Source organism: Diplotaxodon limnothrissa, linkage group LG15 (assembly GCF_057381915.1).
Source record: "Diplotaxodon limnothrissa isolate DT_005_m linkage group LG15, D_limnothrissa_male_GT1.1, whole genome shotgun sequence".
NCBI classification, from domain to species: Eukaryota; Metazoa; Chordata; class Actinopteri; order Cichliformes; family Cichlidae; genus Diplotaxodon; species Diplotaxodon limnothrissa.
In genome coordinates this window covers 11,600,993-11,619,850 of record NC_140610.1, presented here as the reverse complement: position 1 = coordinate 11,619,850, position 18,858 = coordinate 11,600,993, and the positions used below count along the sequence as shown (strand labels likewise).

The following is an 18,858-nucleotide window of genomic DNA, read 5'->3' as shown; positions in this document are numbered from 1 at the left end:
TTGCACTGGATTTCTTGTGAGTGGCCTACTTTGATGTTAGTGAGTTGCTCATTTTCATATTATTTCCATTGTAACTGTTCATGTATATGCGTATGTTCCCCTATTCAGACTTCACGGTGGCATATAGACCTGGAGCCCTGGGCCAGTGAGAGTCAGTCACTGGAGGATGAAGCTAAAAGGTTCCTCAGCTACATCACAACTCAGCAAGTGAGATTTTTTTTTAAATTTCATTTGCTACCGAAATGTATTTTTGATTATTATTCATTTAAAATGCCAACATTAAAACCACTGACAGATTAAGTGTAAATGGACTGGTTCTTATACAGGGAGTGCAGAATTATTAGGCAAATGAGTATTTTGTCCACATCATTCTCTTCATGCATGTTGTCTTACTCCAAGCTGTATAGGCTCGAAAGCCTACTACCAATTAAGCATATTAGGTGATGTGCATCTCTGTAATGAGAAGGGGTGTGGTCTAATGACATCAACACCCTCTATCAGGTGTGCATAATTATTAGGCAACGTCCTTTCCTTTGGCAAAATGGGTCAAAAGAAGGACTTGACAGGCTCAGAAAAGTCAAAAATAGTGAGATATCTTGCAGAGGGATGCAGCAGTCTCAAAATTGCAAAGCTTCTGAAGCGTGATCATCGAACAATCAAGCGTTTCATTCAAAATAGTCAACAGGGTCGCAAGAAGCGTGTGGAAAAACCAAGGTGCAAAATAACTGCCCATGAACTGAGAAAAGTCAAGCGTGCAGCTGCCAAGATGCCACTTGCCACCAGTTTGGCCATATTTCAGAGCTGCAACATCACTGGAGTGCCCAAAAGCACAAGGTGTGCAATACTCAGAGACATGGCCAAGGTAAGAAAGGCTGAAAGACGACCACCACTGAACAAGACACACAAGCTGAAACGTCAAGACTGGGCCAAGAAATATCTCAAGACTGGTTTTTCTAAGGTTTTATGGACTGATGAAATGAGAGTGAGTCTTGATGGGCCAGATGGATGGGCCAGATGGATGGGCCCGTGGCTGGATTGGTAAAGGGCAGAGAGCTCCAGTCCGACTCAGACGCCAGCAAGGTGGAGGTGGAGTACTGGTTTGGGCTGGTATCATCAAAGATGAGCTTGTGGGGCCTTTTCGGGTTGAGGATGAAGTCAAGCTCAACTCCCAGTCCTACTGCCAGTTTCTGGAAGACACCTTTAAGCAGTGGTACATGAAGAAGTCTGCATCCTTCAAGAAAAACATGATTTTCATGCAGGACAATGCTCCATCACACGCATCCAAGTACTCCACAGCGTGGCTGGCAAGAAAGGGTATAAAAGAAGAAAAACTAATGACATGGCCTCCTTGTTCACCTGATCTGAACCCCATTGAGAACCTGTGGTCCGTCATCAAATGTGAGATTTACAAGGAGGGAAAACAGTACACCTCTCTGAACAGTGTCTGGGAGGCTGTGGTTGCTGCTGCACGCAATGTTGATGGTGAACAGATCAAAACACTGACAGAATCCATGGATGGCAGGCTTTTGAGTGTCCTTGCAAAGAAAGGTGGCTATATTGGTCGCTGATTTGTTTTTGTTTTGTTTTTGAATGTCAGAAATGTATATTTGTGAATGTGGAGATGTTATATTGGTTTCACTGGTAAAAATAAATAATTGAAATGGGTATATATTTGTTTTTTGTTAAGTTGCCTAATAATTATGCACAGTAATAGTCACCTGCACACACAGATATCCCCCTAAAATAGCTAAAACTAAAACCAAACTAAAAACTACTTCCAAAAACTCATCATTTGATATTAATGAGTTTTTTGGGTTCATTGAGAACATGGTTGTTGTTCAATAATAAAATTATTCCTCAGAAATACAACTTGACTAATAATTCTGCACTCCCTATATAGTGCTTTACTACTCTACCTGAGCGCTCAAAGCACTTTATACACCATTCACACTCATTCTCACAAGCTGTTTTCTATGCTGTTTCTATACAAGTGCTTTTTATTTAACATTCACACACATGCATACACTGATGGATGCGTTGGAGAGCAACTTGGGGTTAGTATCTTGCCCGGGGATATTTGGCATGCTTACTGGAGCAGCCAGGGATCAAACCACCAACCTTCTGATTAGTAGGTAACCTGATCGACCCCCTGTTGGTTCTTTTTGTTTTTATGAATATTTTCTAATATAATTTTTTTAATTGAGGTCTAGGTCTGTTTTCTGAGCTCATTAAAAGCACTTTTAATATTATTTTTAGATATCTGGTCATGACAGGACAGCCATAATGCAAACATGTGATTTTTAATAGACTATGATGCATATTGATCGTTTAACTCTTAAGGGAAATATTTAAATCGAGAATAAGTACTTTTACTTCTGATGCTTTATAGCTTGCCTACACCTTCCTGATGTCCACTATTAAAGCCCTATTCAATTATTACTGTGACATAATGTGCTTTATATTTACTATTTATTTCTTATTTGCGATATTGGCTGTGCTTAATGATGCAGTGCAAGCACCATCGATTGGGGGATTAATCATCTTTAACTCTTAATCACATTTTCTGTCCTCAAAGCAAAAATTAACCTGACACTGAATGCAAATCTAAGACTAGAGTTTGAGGCAAAAATAAATAAAGTAGTTAAGCCATGAGACACATACCTTTGGCTGCTTTTTTAAAAAAAAATAAGACTGCATCTCTTAGCCCATGATTGAGCTGCACTGGCATCTCTTTCACATTCAGCATAGCCAAAACATTTTTCTTGCCCTGACAGTAAGCAACTAATTCATTACTCTGTTGATTACTATACAGATGGAGCTCACAGCCCCTCTATTCAGATCTAATCAATGAGTTGTTGTGGTTTGCTCCTTGGACTGCATCAGTATTAATTACTACAAATCAATGAAGATGTTTTGCATCATAATAATAAGAAGAAGGAAAAAAGGAAAAATATAAAAAGGAACTGAGAAAGGTTGGAATTCTGGTTGGAAGGTTGGAAAATCTTTGTCTCTACGATGGAGGCATTCTTTGAACTCATGTAGTTTGTGTGTGCGTGTGTGTGCGTGTGTGTGCGTGTGTGTGTTTTTCTATTGCAGTAAATTGGCTTGGAGACAAATCAACATCTTATCTTTATCCCTCACACAACATAGCCAGAGCACAGAGTACCAATCTCCAAATGACTAAGCATCACTCAGTCTGTCTTTCACAAAGCAGAAATTTAGTTCATTATGAATTAGTGCTGGGATGTGCGTGTGTGTGTGTTTAGGTACTTTTGGATTTTTGTGCGTGAGGAAGGAAGGGACAAGGACAGGAACAGAGAGAAAGAGATCTTGTGAGCATGTGTGTACAAGTGTGTGTTTGTGAGGAGCTGTGGAAGGGAACTGTCTGTCATTGACAGTGACAGGCGAGGGTGGAGGGAGCTGGTGTGGGGATAGCAGCATCCTCTGCTGTAATGCTGACTGACATAGTGCCTGGTGGAACTGTTACTAAGAGAGATGGCCTGCGACACAACTGTCCAATCAATACCAGTCAGCAGCTTTCACGTGTTCATGCACAGATAAGAGTAAGTCTATATAAAAATATTAATAATACTACTAATAATAGTGTGAAAGAATAAGGCAGCAGGAGCGTGGGATCAATTTCTGATTAGCTTATCAACAATAAGAATGAACTTCTCATTCACGCTCAGTGAATGTTCTCGGTTTTACAGCTCAGTATTCTTTGTAGCTTTGTTCAGCTCTCAGCAGCTCAATGCAACTGATATGTCTTTAGATGTGAAGTGGCAAAATAATCAAGAGTGATTTCGCATTTAATTTTCCACAGTGCATTGTATGCAGATAAACGCTTTCAACTCGAACGCATTAACGATGACGGACATTGTGGAGAATGTTCAATATGTAAGAATTGGTTTAAATAGAGAGCAACAAAGACACATCGGGCAACTTTTGTCCTTTGTCAGATGGTGACACTGCACTTCAGTGATTCAGTTGGTTCCTTCCTGCGTGACCTGTCACAGAATGATCTCATTAAAATGGGCGATTTATACAAAAGCCACAGTAAGAAATTACGCCTAAGAGGTTCTTTTGAAACTGTACAAATCCAGCTTGCCAAAAAAGGGAAGGCTGGCAATGTAAACACGGCTAATGAACAGTTTCAAATGTAAATTTCTTCTATTTTAAGAACAGTAAGTGGATTTATAAGAGGCTGGGACATAGTACATTTCTTCTTACACATTCGCTTGGCTGCAAAACGTCTGCCATCTGTGTCTTTTTACCTGAGTTAGGATCTAGAAAGTATTTCTTATTCACCATTGAATGTAAATGAAAGATGGATATAGCCGTCACCTACTAGTTATCAAAGTGCCATTTTGAAAATTTAGGCTGAGTGTTTTAAATGTGTTGTGTTTGGAAAGCAGACATTATAGCAAATGGGAGATTGATTAGGAAATAAAGAAAGCTGCGAAAGCAATTTGATTTTATCAATCAGGGGAGATAAAAGCTCATTTCAATACAGAGTTCTAAACACTCAGATTTCATTTTGCAGCCAGAAGATATGTAATGGTAATCAGCATACTTTCACATTAGGCTCTCTTTTTAGACTAGAAGTTTGTGGAAGCTGCTGTGCAAGGTGGATGCCTTTTATTGGGAATAATATAAGCTTTGGTCTCTTGCTCAAGGAGATTTTAGCTTTTTTAAAGACTGGTGAGAAATCCCCGGGCAACTTCTGATCACTAGGAAAAAATATGCACTCCCCGACTAGATGGTGAGTGGTTGCTGGCTGTTTGTTGGTGAAATTAGTCGCAAAGAGGATGCTAAAAACCTCCTTGTGGCTTTGTTTGCTAGCAAATTGCTGAAGTCACCTGTAGTTTGCATAGAAAATGCTAACTTGTCTGCCAACCACTCAATAAGCGGTTGCCAAAAGTGACGCAAACCGAAAATGCTTGCTTTGCTTTCAAATTAAGAGTTGCCCCTTGCTGCTGCAACTAAGACATTTAAAAGGGCGCAACTTTCACTTTTGAAGGCAAATATTCTCATCACAAAATGTTCTCTCTGCACACAGTTTCACTGCCACGGAGAGGGTAGTTTGCAGACAAATCAGCATCTTTATGTAAGAGTGGCAATCTGCTGGCAACCAAAGCAACTGCATGGAGGTTTTCAGTGCACCACTGTATACGTCATTGCAAATGATTTTACCTAGCAACTCTCTAGCTGTGATAAGATGCAGTAGCACAAACAAAGTGTAGCTGTGAACATGCTACTTTGGACTTGAATGGTGTAGTACAGTAAAGCCAGACATTTGATGTCTGAGCCAATATTGTTTCTTCCCTTGCAAAGTTAATCTCGGCATCAGACAGAATGTGGAGAAACCGCACAGCAAACATTTGAGCAGTAGCTCCTGCTCTGTACTGGTATATGCAGGTGTGTATACAGCATTTTTGCAAATGTTGGTCCTTGGAGTCTTGGTTGAAATTGATTATGAAAGCTGTATTTTTAAGGTTGAAAAATATAATCCACAACATTGTAGAACAATACACTGTTATTGTACAGTACTGAAAAAATATTTTTGTTAAAGATATGGCAGGATCCAAAGACTTTTATATGGAAGCAGCTAAAAGGATACTGTGTTTTAAATCCAACAAATTTTGTGGATTAAAGGGGGTAAAAGTACAATCTTAATCATAAATGAAGGATTTAAAGTCCTCGTTTTTAGTTTCTTTCTGCCAACCCAGTGACACTCGGCAGTGCATCAGCACCAGCTGTGCATCATGTCTGAGTCTGAGTTGTAGAACTCACCTAAAGAAATCAGGATATATCAGAGTGTCAACTATGCTGCCACATTTGACTCGTGTTTGCTTGAAATCCCTAGGACTCCATTTATTGTGCAGAATGAAATCTCACTCGTTTGGTTGGAGTAATGCTGTCAAAGAGTAATGCGCTCTTACACATGAAATGTCCGCTTCTCAGAAGATTTATCTCACCACAACCCCCTGCCCAGTTAACGACTAGTTCACTTTCACATTCAGTGACCAGTGCAGTGAACAGACTTGGACATCAATATCCAAACAGCGCAGGTGGTCTTGAATGTCCAGCATACAGACACTTATTTTTGCTTTGCGAATCGAGTCGATGTGGTTCTGTTGCTCTGTCATTCATTTCTTGTTCCATTTATATTTGCAATACAGGACTCCCACTGTGTCAGATAACATGGCTGTCTTGACAATAAGTTCTGCTCCTTGTTCCTGGAAAAATGGCTGTTATTATGTCTTGCTTTGTGTTTACATTTATGTTTGTCCAGGTGTCATGTGCGTCACTTCGAGGCAAGAAAGCAGACCAGGAAGGGTCCATTGGGGCATGGGCTGTGTGCCTAGATCCCAATTATAAACTGATCCACAGGATAGAGAGCAGACACTGCAGGGTGTACTCTTTTGGGTGAGTATTGTTTGTTAGACACTCACACATAATTTTGTTTTTGCTAAATGTGTGTTCCCCTAACAAGGAATTGTCCAATATATAGGGAATGGAGTCAACTGTAGTCGCTTACAAACAGTGACGGAATTATCTGCAGGTGACACAATTATTCAGAACATCTCGTTCTGAGACAGGCTGTGAGATATCTGCTGGTTATCAAAATTGCCACAGCTGTTAGTAAACTTTATAGTAAAGTAAAGTTTATTCTGTATCATAAAAATATATTCAATGTCTATTTTCACACACAATAAATGAAGTGCGTGTCTTTCTCCACCTTCCTTGTTAGCCTCATCTTTTCATGTCCTCGGCGACTAATTGTACACTGAGTATGATTTTATTTTGTCTTTATGTCTTTCTTCTTACATTGCTTTTGTCTTCGTGCAGTTCCATTTTCACTCTGCACATTTTCCTTTAATTTGTTGTCTTTTGTTAAACTTCAAACGTCATAACTATTCTACCTTTGGTTCCTTTAACTGGATTGGCATGTAACCTTGACTTCAGTCAGCCAGACCACCAAGGCGTTTGACCTTCTTAAGCCCAGGCTGTCATTCACTCTTAGCTTTGTGCCATGGATCGGCTCAGTCTAAGTCTGCTCGGCCAATGCTGAGGTGCAGCAATGGTTGAAGGGATTTTTCTGCTGGGAGAGAAGGCTTATTAGTTTGACCGTTGAGAGACAGCACAGGTGTGCTGGCATCAAGGCAAGCGAGGCGCAGATAGGTGTGGGAGAGTGGCAGGAGGGGCGGGGAGGTCAAAAGGGTGTCAGAGGCCAAATAGACAGGAGAAAAAAAACATCTGATATCCTCTGGCTGACTGCAACGGCACTCTGTGCAGACAAGCTACATGGACACGCACTAAAATTCAAATGAGTTTTATCAAACATCTCAGAGATTGATACAAACATTTTGATATTTGGCTTGAATATCGGCTTGGAAAATGTGACTCAGATCTAATTTTTCAAATCAATGAAAGCTACTTGGCGATCTCTTCCTATCTAACTGATCACTTAATACCTCTGGAATTAAATCAGTTTACACTACGTCAACTCAACTCTGTCGAATACAGTAAAAGCGAGTCCCAAAAAGACATTAAATTCTTTAAAAAAAATTAAACTTCCCGAGTAACAAAATAAATTTCCTAGAATCTCACGGAGAGAGTTAATCAAGTCAGCCTGCAAACTGCTCTCTGAAGTTCCTCCCCATGTCCCCTATCTGACCTACATTCATTACACACACACACACGCGCGCGCGTGCATACACGTACACATGCTCTCACACACACTTCTTGGTCATACTCTTGCCTCTTTGCCAGGTATGTTGAGCATCCTACTCTCAGGAGAGTTTCTCTGACTTGCAAAGCCCTCAACTGTAGTCAACTGCAGAAGATTAAAAGGGATTTAATAGAAAAGCCAAATGCTTTTAGTACGCCTCTGTATGTGCCTTTGAACTCAGCACATTATCTAGGTACACTTTCGTGTGTTTTGCTGAACGTGTGCAGCTGATACATCTCATTTGCATGATGTGCAACGAGCCGGGGATGGCTGTGCCTGGGAAGGATGAGCAGCTGTTCACTGATTGGTCTGTCACATGTTGGTGTATAGGGGGGGACGCAGGATGTTTTTCCACATGAAAGACCAATTATCCACCTTTTCCACTGCTGTAAAAACAGCCCACATTCTGCTCAAATTAAAGCAGGCTTTGTTTAAACTTGTATCCCTTGTCTTCCGTGTATTCTTCAGTATTTGTATAATTAGTCCATCTGCCTCCGGTGGAAAGAACTTGAGATCGAATATTGAGGTCCAGCATTTTTAATACGCTACATAAATAAAGTGACTTGACTTTTAACATAAATGTGGGCATGTGAGATGCTGCTAGTGGATAACAGCATTAATACCTGCAGTATAGCTAGTAGCAACGGTGGCTCTGGCTTCTCATGCTTTGTTTCCTTTAGCTCCCCTTCTGGGCAAAATTAAGAAAATATGATAATCAGCCATCTCATCACCATTACCTATTGTTCTTCCCAGAGTAAAGGCTGTTTGGTGATTTTTAGGAAGTTAACCAAGCATTATTCTATGAGTGATGGCTTTAGTATGAACTAAATGAGTGTAACAAAACCCCCACAACCAGTTAATAACCATAGGTTTTATATAGAAGCTGGACGAAGATAGATGTGAAGCCAAGCCCTGCAACAGACTGGCAACCTGACAGGGTTCTAAGAGACAGTGCTAAGAAATTCAGTGCTAAATATATACACAACACATATACTCTTATTTCACTCATCAAAACTGTAGCACAGGCTTATTAAAAAAGGCCAATTGAGATTTCCAAATCAGTGTATTTGCAGATGTCTATTAGACATTTCTTCCTGTGTTGGCAGCAACCCATCAGTCACAATAACCTGATAATAATCTAAATTTTTAAAAAAAACAAGCTTAACATGAACAGTGTTGCGAAAAATGGTTAAATTAGCCTGTAAGGACCTTTTTTAATGAGGCTGTCAAGATGTTTACTTCTCATTAAGAGGATTTCTGCTGTAAAGTTGGGCATTTAAACATTAGTCAAGTGACCACTGGACAAACTGTAAGTTTTGGGTTTTTACTGTTTTTAATGACATCAGCGATCAGTAATCCATTAGTGTGACAGTGAGCCTGAAACCATAACCATAACCTTGAAATTGAAGCAGCAACAGCAGTGTTAATTTAATTATTTACACCTGTCATTTTCCTGCGAGATGCTGAAAAGTTTGTCGTTAAAATTTGTCGTTGACTACACCTCCACATTTTCTATTTCGCAGGTAAAACTTTGGAGGGGCAACATTCAAGTTCACAGATAATATTGAAAATGTTTGCTCAGATCATACTGTCTCATTTTTAGTCAACATTCAAGGAGACAGAACTGTGAAGTCATGTTGGATTTGCACATGAAGGGCAGAAAAGATTTCTGCTCGATGAAACTGGTCTAAACTTGACAAGTTACCTGTAGAATGAATGACACAACTTTAGAGCATCAACACAGGCTAATGGACATGAGGGTGAAAAAAACCCCAACAAACAAACAAAAAAACCTTTTCACATTTAAAGGACATGTTTATTCATGTCCTTTGGAGACAAATATTGTCATAAAATTGGGTTTTGTTCCTTAGCTCTGAGTTTTTCTATTAGTATTTGGACTGCAATGGGTTTTATTCCTCTTATTGCTTTATTTCTAGTCCATTAGGATTCCTGTGTTTATGTGTTTTGTAGTTTTACTATTTTCATGTCGTTATCTTCTTGATTATATTTTCAGTTTGGCCTTTAGGTTTCCTAGTAACTCTAAATTGACTGGTATAGAGCCCCTTTCTTCTCTACGTGGACCCTCAAAGAAACAATACACATCTTGTTTCTTTGCCTAAGTGAAATCAATATAACAATCAGACCCTGATGAATATGTCACAAGTAACTCGGGGTTCAGTATCTTGTCCGAAGATAGTGGAGCCAGGGGTCGAACTGCTATACCTGTGCCTGAGGCAAAGCCACGCCAGTGGTTATGGTTTTCTGCCACTAATTCCCTTGTATCTTGTCCAAGTGTGAAATTTAAAGTGAGAGACAGACAGTGACAGAGGCCAGAATGAGAAAAAACTGGCACAAACTGGGACAGTTTCTCGACCCACCAAGGGTTTGTTAATCAGCCCCAGACTTCACCACACCCAGACAGGCTGCTGACATAATGGGTCAGGTGGATTCATAGCTCTTTATTACATTTACAATCCTCTGGGAGTTTGTGACCAAGAATCTAAACAATCACAGATCTTCATATTTGGTTACATCAACAGCAGTCTCCTTACAGCCTCTATAAAGAATGTGTATGAAGTAAATTTCTTTCTAGAACACCCACATTTATGTAGCCATTCATCCATTATGTTACCCCTCCTGCTCTCATGAGAGACCTAGTAGAGACCCTCCTTTATGAACATTGTTATTCTGAAGGGCATGTGATGCACTGTGACTCCCCCCTTTTGCTCCTGCCGCCTCATGAGTCATCCCCGATCCCCGTAGTTTCGCTGCACTGATTCTCAGCCGCTCACCAAAACCTCACCAGAGAATGAAAAACTCTCAATGAAATATTTAGTGCTTTAAAAAGAGACATCTAGTTGCATCTCAATCCCTCACATATGCTCATTTCTCATCTTCCCACCAGCGTGATGCATTTGGGGACCCGGTGCCTCATCTGTAAAAGACGCGTACTGTGAAATCTACTCCCTTTGTCACGATTACAGAATACAGCCGCCGCGCAAACAAGACACAGGGGAATGCAGATGCAGAGACAGTGACAGGAAGAAAAGGAGAAAATTGTGGAATTAGAGAAGGGAGGGGTGGAATAAACAGTGAACAGCAGTGAGAGAGGTTAGTGAAAAAGTGCGGGGAGAAGGGAGAGAAGGCATGAAAGAGACAGAGACACGAGGGAACGTGTCTGTCTGCTTAGATTTACACATTTTAAAATAGAGAAGCAGGCCACTTGTAGGAAAAGAGATGTGGAGAGCAAAGGAGAGAAACATGAAACAAAGGAGACATAAGAGAGAAACACAAGCGTCAAGTATCTCCTGGCTAAAATCTTTATTCCCTTCATTTGAATTATTGATTCTTTTCTGGCTTGGAGGCCAAGTAAGATCACAGTGACGCCGTGGTGTTATCTTGTCTGTATCCTTTTATCAGTTTTACTCGCTCTGTTGCATTTGACACGTCTAAGGTGTTATTTCATGTCACAAAACCGATCTTTGGGTCTTTGATCAAATGTTTTCGCTTTAGTGGCGCCTCAGAGCACATTTTTAAAGTTTTAGATCACTGGAATACAACAGAAGGGCTTCATCCTGCGTTGTTCCCCATATGGAAAAGAAATAGTAAAAACATATATGATTTACTCATGAAAGTGGCCACTTTCTCATTACTTTCATATATTTTTTTAGTAAGTATATAAAACATACAAGTTTCATTATATAATTTTTCAAGGGATCTTATATGTGTTTTCACTCCTGTATGCTTTTCATACAAGTTTCATACAAGACAGATAAAAACTTTATAAGATTTATATATATCTTTTCCATATGGGTCTCATAAGCACTTGGCCCTATCAAATGATGGAGCAACAATAAAGACGATGGTTTTATAGTAGGCGACCAATTTCTAATGAAATCCAACCCTGCATGAAATAAACACGCATTGAAGTTATACAGCTGCATTCATGCAAACATCCCTCTCTAACGATGGCTATTTTTAGAAAGTTTTCCTGTGTTTTCCTACCTGACTGTCTGTACCTGTACCACACTTTGACTTCCTTAAAAATGTGCACAAGGGGTGAGATTGTATGAAATTCAATAGCTAGTTGCCATATAACTTTGTCAAAATATCATAATTTGGGCCACTCGTACCACTTAGTCTTCATGTGTCCCATGAAGAATCTCTTCATCTCGTCATTGGAACATTTCACACAAATGAAGTCAAGACGATGAAATATGCATTCCTGTAAATGGAGCTGACTCTCACATATTCGCCCTGTCTGTATTTTTGTGTGTTTTCTAGGTTAGGAGTGGATGACCGGTCCCTGGAAAGTTCTCTCGCCCAATCAGGCTGTGAAGTTCACTGTTTTGATCCCAGCCTTAAGCAGCCTCACCTGCAACAAGCTGAAATGTGGCTCCATCGTCTTTCTGTAGATTGGAGGGATCCCAGCCCGGCCGTTGTTGCCCAGCGTCAGTATGCCAGCACGAAGAAACTAGCCACCATACTTAATGACTTTGGACACAGAGAGGTAAGAGATAGAGAATAGGCCACTGAGGCTCTAGATAGGCATGCTCATGGCATGCACAGCAAGACTGGGGTCTTCCTGAGTGGAGTTTGCATGTTCTCCCAGTGTTGGCATGGGTTCTCTCCAGTTTCCTCCCAAAGGGGGCACATACAACCAGTGTAATAATCTAACACCAACAACAACAACAAAAATAACATGCTAGGCTACTCTGCTAGCCAAATTAGCCAAAGATCTAACTAAAAAAAGAACTAACATGATGATAGTGGAAGTCATTCAACTGCCTGCCCTCCACAGTTAAGGCTAGGCTAGCCGCGTTTAGTTATTTAGCATTTTATTTAATGGTGGTTGTCTGCTCCGCTCACCTCTAACTTGCTTTTCTCCTCTTTCTTTTTTCTTTTCTTTCCTTTTTTTCTCTGTGGTTTTTCAGTTTGTTTAAACAGAATCATGCATACATAAGTGAGTGGAGTCAGGTGGAGCCCACTTAGGGAGGTCAGGTCAATCCTAGTGACATTTCATACTGCAAGCTTGTCAGCTCTCAGCGGTCCCACAGCGGTCTAGGTCCCCTAACAGTTGCCTGCCCATGACCCTGAATTTGGATAAGCAGAATAAAATGGATAAATGGTTGTAGATTCTGCCTTAAACCTGATGAAGGTGTTCCTTTATCAACGTCGGCATTATTCATGCATAGCAAGCAAGGGCAGGTTTGCTCCTGCGCGCCTCAACATAAAACAGCTCATTATGATTAATTCCTCTGTCTGTCTTAAACTCCAGGTGAATATCTTCACGTATATGTGACTTTTTTTCTTGTAAATATGACTGTGCTGGATGTATTACCTCCCCAAAACTCCTCAGGGTTTGTGTTTCACCTCATCAGATAGGGATCTGCATTCACGTTCAATCATAAACACACGCACCAAGCCCAGTCATAGCATGCATGCTAATAAACACAGTTATAGAGCCAACAAGCATGCCTGAATAGGAAGGCTAAATGGTAATTCAAGGTCAAGGAAGCCATGCTTCTCTAAAGAGGTAATTAAATCATGACTTAAAGGCATCAAGGCTCTCTTCTTGTAATATATCCACTTCACCGGGTAACTTTAATAGTTACGGTTACAGAACACTGATTAAAGACAGAGCATTCAGTTTGGTACATAAATGCCTTGATACCATTAAGGATCCAATATGTAATTTTTTGTTTGTTTGCTTGTTTTTTAAAAGCCATTATTGTCACTTCCCTCAGCCACCTTTTCTGATTATCCTCCTTTTTCCTGTTAGAGGAGTCATAGATATGAGTGATTCCACAGTATTGTGTTTCACACATTTGCCTAACATGTGCGGTATTCTCGGTTTGAGTTCAGGAAGAGGTACAAATACCTCAGAGCCAAATCTGTGGCAACTGCTCATAAGTAAGGGAGCAGCTGAAAGAAGCCTACAGGCACCTGCTAACAGTGCAAATGGCTGTGTTGTGCCACTAATTCTGCACATACACACACACACACAAAACAGGAATATAACCAATTTCTACCTTGGTTCAAGGAATGTGTGTCATATCTGTAAGTCAGAATGAACTAAAAATATGAGACGGGGTTCAGCATGCAGCTTCCAGCAAAACACAGCTGAATCAGGTACTTCTCAGCTTGCGGACAACAAACTTTCAAAGGACAGGAAGGACTAAAGTGCACTCGTTAATAAAACTGCCAGTGAAGACACAGTGAAGTTGAAACATTTGTGCAGCTGAAGGCTCTTTTGCTGAAAAATGTGAAAGTTCCCAGCAGAAATTGTTCTGTACGTGTAGTGTTGCTGGAAGTATAGCTGCTCTGCAGTACTAGCTTTTACAGTACAGCGAGCTTTATGATGCTGCACAATAAGCCAAATCCTTTTCCCTGAGACTCTGTGGTCACATATGGGTTTAGTGTAAACGGTCATGTTCGCTGATGTGTCCCCCACAGGGACATAACAAGAATCAGTTCAGGGTGCGGCGACCCTGTTTCATGTTATCCCTTTCGCCTTTCACATATGGTTTGGTCCTGCTGATATTATGAGTGGATTATATATATATATATATGTTGCATTTTCTGAACAAATGTGGTGTTTTACTGGCAACAGATTATGATATATTTATGAAATCTGAACAACAGTGGGCATCTGGATAGCTTGGAGACGTGACAAAAGCAGGTGTAAACGCAGATGTGTTCTAGCTGACGTAAACACCCATGATGCATTTAAATCCAACTGTTAAAGGGTGTGGGTGGCTTTTAATTATTGTGAACACAATTTGATAGTCAAGTTCCTGCTTATTTGTTTTCTTTGAATTTCACTGGTGTATGAAAAAACCAAAGAAAACCAAACTGATTCATGAAATTTGGGCTCCCACTCCACCCTCAGGATAAAGTGTGTGTTTTACACAGAGGTTATCCTTTTTTCTGTTTTTTTTTTTCTTGGGGTGAGCTTTGCAGAGCATCTGTATCACCCTCCAGGGCAAAATCTTTTTTTTTTGCATCACTACTGTTAACACTCTAAAGTTTATTCCACTAACCCTCTCTCCTATAATAAAGTGAACATTTCAGTTAATATATATTGATTGCTAGCTGGGCTTATCATTGTTTTTTGTTTTAAATAGACTAAATTTAAATTAGACTAAAGCAGAATCCCTGGCGAAGAAACCAGGTGCTTTGCTTTAACTGATTTAAGCTGAGCGGTTCGAGTTGTTAAACCCTTTTCTGCAGGTAAAAAGCAAACACGCAAATCATAGAAGGTATTTGCAAAGATATGAAGATGTCGGTGTGTGACGAGATATGAACAAATAAGGGCTGGCGTGTTTACAGTATGTGTGGGTGGGTTTGTACACCATGCTGCGTTATAGATAACACACCTCACCTGTTTTAAATGCAGAGCCACACATGCATTCTTGTAATGAGGTTTTAATGTGAGTACACAGTGTGCAGGAGGAGCAAGCAGCAAACAGCAGGAGAACTGTTTCTTCTCCAATCCTCGGCGACAGGAAAGGCAGCAATCAAGAGACGGGAGTCGCTCTGAAAGGTCAAAATATGCATTTGTGCGGCACTTCTTATCTCCGTTAGTTAAAAAAGAAACACACACACACACACACACAGATGACTCATTCACACAGCTCTAGTGACCAGCTGACACAGCGCACACACTGTCACGGCGGGTGCAAATGTCAGTAACAGGAAGTCACATCTCATTTAGCGAAAAAGAGCTGCACATTGGACAATCGATCATGACAGTAATTGCGTAACACTGCCCAGAGATGCTACCATACGGGATTTAATTAGCCTAAGCAGAAAAACTTACATCTAACAATCTTTGGACTAAGAATGTGCTTTTTGTGCCTAAACGATGCACTGAAATAATTAGAGAAAAAAATGTTACACTCACGCATTTTTGCTTGCTTTTTAAACGGTTGCAGAAATAGCCCAAAGAGAGGTTAATGCAGCTGTTGAAGTGTTTTCACCAACCTTTTAGAGTCTAGTAAAATTAATATTTGGAAGTATGATCTGCTCTTTGGTGGCATAGTCACCAATAAAGGCACACATTCCTAGTAATAATGTCAGGATTTGTGTCCTGTTTGGCTGGTCAGTTGAGGTATTCTGTGTGCAATAAAAAGAAAAAATAAAGTCTGGGTAATAGCTAGGATTTATCTCAAATAAATACATTTCCATTTAATTAACAAGCCCGAATGTAAACTCCCATTTTGCTGTTCTGCTCTCAAATCAGCAAACTTGTTTGTTTACACAGACTCAGACAACTTTTTATCAAAAGCCTCTCTAAAATGAAAATTTGTTCCAATGCCTAATGCTGAGATTGCTGTACAGAAGTAATCACATACATTATGACTCACTGGAAGCAGAGGAACTCATTGCTCATTGGCTAAAACCGTTTACAGCAGTCTCACATTAATATCTCTGTTAGGGAGGGCAGGAATTTCACAGCGTGCAAAGTCATTTGACATAAAATTGTCTATGGAAGCTATCCACCGGGGCTGATCAGCTTCATTATTGCAGAGTCAATTTTTCTTTGTGTTTTGTGTGTGTTTCAAATCTAATCCTGAGTTCTAAATGAATTTTAATAAGACAGCCACTGAAATGCATGCTTTTTGATTTGCTGGCACAGTTTAAAATTCAAATGAAGCTTAAAAGATAAAAGTTAACATTGTTAAATATAATAAAATATAAAATACAAACAGATCGGGATTGCTCGTGGTGATATGGCCATAAGCGTACTATCGTGAGTGAATTCACAGATGTACATAATGGTTGTCTGTCACCCCCATGACCTCCTTTTTTTGAACCTGACTGCATTTCTTTGCTTAGTTTAAATGTTGTCCCTGTGCTAGTGTGGCTTTTCTCCAGATACTCTGGCTTCCTCCCACAGTCTGAAAATGTGCATGTTGGGTTAACTGGATTGACATAATGTGAGTGTGAATGTTTATCTGCCTCTCTGTGTTGGACCTGTGCTAGACTGTTGACCAGTTCAGTGAGTACACTCCATTTAGAAGACATGAAAATAAAAATGCTCGCTTGTCTGCAGTTAAACATGAAGCCAAAGGAAATCAGAATATTTGAACAGAAATAACCCCCATGCTCCACCCATAGACATGGATATGGGACCACAAAGGCAAAAAGGCCATTTCTAGGAAGTCCACGGAAGAGAAAAATGACGACAGATAGAGTGAAGCTGTGTGATCATCTATAATCCTTACAACACAACACAATGTACACACACATAAGCAGATAGAAATTACATTAGCATTAGTTTTCAGCGATGTCTCATCATTTTCCATCACGTGATTTTTGTCCAATCAAAAAAAACAACATGTTTCTGCTTGTGGGAGTGAGGGACAATGGTGGGGAGGACAGAGGACGATATTTTGCCACAGTTGTTTTTGAATCCTGTTCAGTTACACTAATGAGGTCTGGGGATATTGTGCGGTGTCAAATGCATCAATTGGAGAGGAGCTTGTTTAATATATATGCTGCCATACCACCCGACACTTAGTTTAGCTCAAGAAATGTTATCAGCCTATTTGTTTAGTTTTTTTTTTTGTAGGAAAGACTATTTAATGCACTAATCCCTGATATTTTCTTTGGTTAATGTATTATTGACTATGGCTACATGATGGACTTCCTGAGAAAATTATGAGATACTGGTGAGCCTGAAAGACTCTGCTATACTAGACCTGAGAGGAAACCCAGTGTCCTGAGGATATGCATTAAACTTTGAGCATGCATGAATGTCCTTACATGAATATGACCTAAGGGTGCTATTAACATTCATCTTCTGAAAATTTCCTCCCTGCTCTATCACAGCAAGTCTTGTCAGGCTGCTCTTTCACTCAATCCATCATCAAGATCCCCGGCGCAGAACAAAATCAAGCTTCACTTTTCATCTTTTAATAGCTTTTGCATGTAAGAACTCCATGCAGCTTGGTGTCATTTATTACCTAAACAAGATGCATTTAAATCGGAAGTTTTTCTGGTTGTGTTTCAGGTGGATGTACTGAAGGCAGACATGGAGAGTGCAGAATGGAAGATTTTGGAAAATTTGATCCTCGAAAGAGTTCTGGATTCAGTGGGACAGCTGCTGCTGGAGCTTCACCTGCACTGGGCAGGCTTTGAGGTGGGTGGCGATGAGCCATCTGTGGTGCGGTACTGGTACAGCCTGCTGAAGGAGCTTGAGCGCTCCGGCTTCCACCTCTTCCACATCCACAGCGATCCTGCTAAACCTCACATTTTTCTACAGAAGAATGTGCTTAATGCCAGCAGTGCTTACACCTTGAGCTGGGTGAATACTCAGTGGAAGCCTTTAGGGAAACCAGATAGAACTCAAAAATAACTTTTTACCGTCGCTGATAACTGGAAATCTGAATGTGTAACATGGACTTTCTGGGGCACAGCTCTCTTCAAATACACTGCTCTTATCTGGCCCGACCTTTGGAAAAAAAAAAAAAAAAGTAAAAATCTCTGCTCCTACTTATCCTCCCGCTCATCCTCTGCTGGCCTGCGATGACCTAAGCCAAGTAAAGGAGCAGCATAATTACCTCCAGAGGCTCTGTGTTCTACCTCATAGTGGCTGTATTATTGGCTGCAGGAAAGTCACAGTCAAAATCATCAAGGTCCTATCTAAGCCTGGCCCAAAGCCAGGCAGTCCTACCTGATAGTAGACAGCAGAAGTCCATAGACTACGCAGCTCACGAGCTAAATTATGAATTCAAGGAAGCGGATACAGCGTTACAGGGTCACCGACAGTGAGTGAATATTTTAAGGAGGCGGGAAAGAGACGGGATCTGCTCCCGAAGAAGTAGTTTCCATGCATCACCACAGCATGACAATGTGAAAAAATGGGACTGTACACTTGTACAGAGTTTGCTTGTTGGCTATTTAAACGTGGATATTTGTGCAAGTAAGAGAAAAACAACTGTAATTCCAGTTTCTGGAATTATAATAGAATAACCCCCCCCCCCCAAAAAAAACTTCACACATAAGAATTTTACACCATCAGTTCCCTTCCTCGTGTTCAGCTGGCGTTTGTCTGTTCAGCACCGCAACACTGCCAACAATCAGGAAAAGTAACACTTTAAAATAACAACATTGTT

General features: G+C 40.3%; 1 protein-coding gene across 1 annotated transcript in view; it reads left to right on the top strand.

The window, feature by feature from the left end:
• Positions 1 to 18,750, top strand: part of mettl24 (methyltransferase like 24) — a 40,695-nt gene extending 21,945 nt beyond the window's left edge. The window contains exons 2-5 of the mRNA XM_085372981.1: positions 109 to 207; positions 6,296 to 6,429; positions 12,020 to 12,245; positions 17,754 to 18,750. Of these exons, the coding sequence (XP_085229107.1) occupies positions 109 to 207; positions 6,296 to 6,429; positions 12,020 to 12,245; positions 17,754 to 18,098 (804 nt within the window). The 3' untranslated portion in view covers positions 18,099 to 18,750. The remainder of the gene's footprint in view (positions 1 to 108; positions 208 to 6,295; positions 6,430 to 12,019; positions 12,246 to 17,753) is intronic.
• The last annotated feature ends 108 nt before the right edge of the window (positions 18,751 to 18,858 follow it).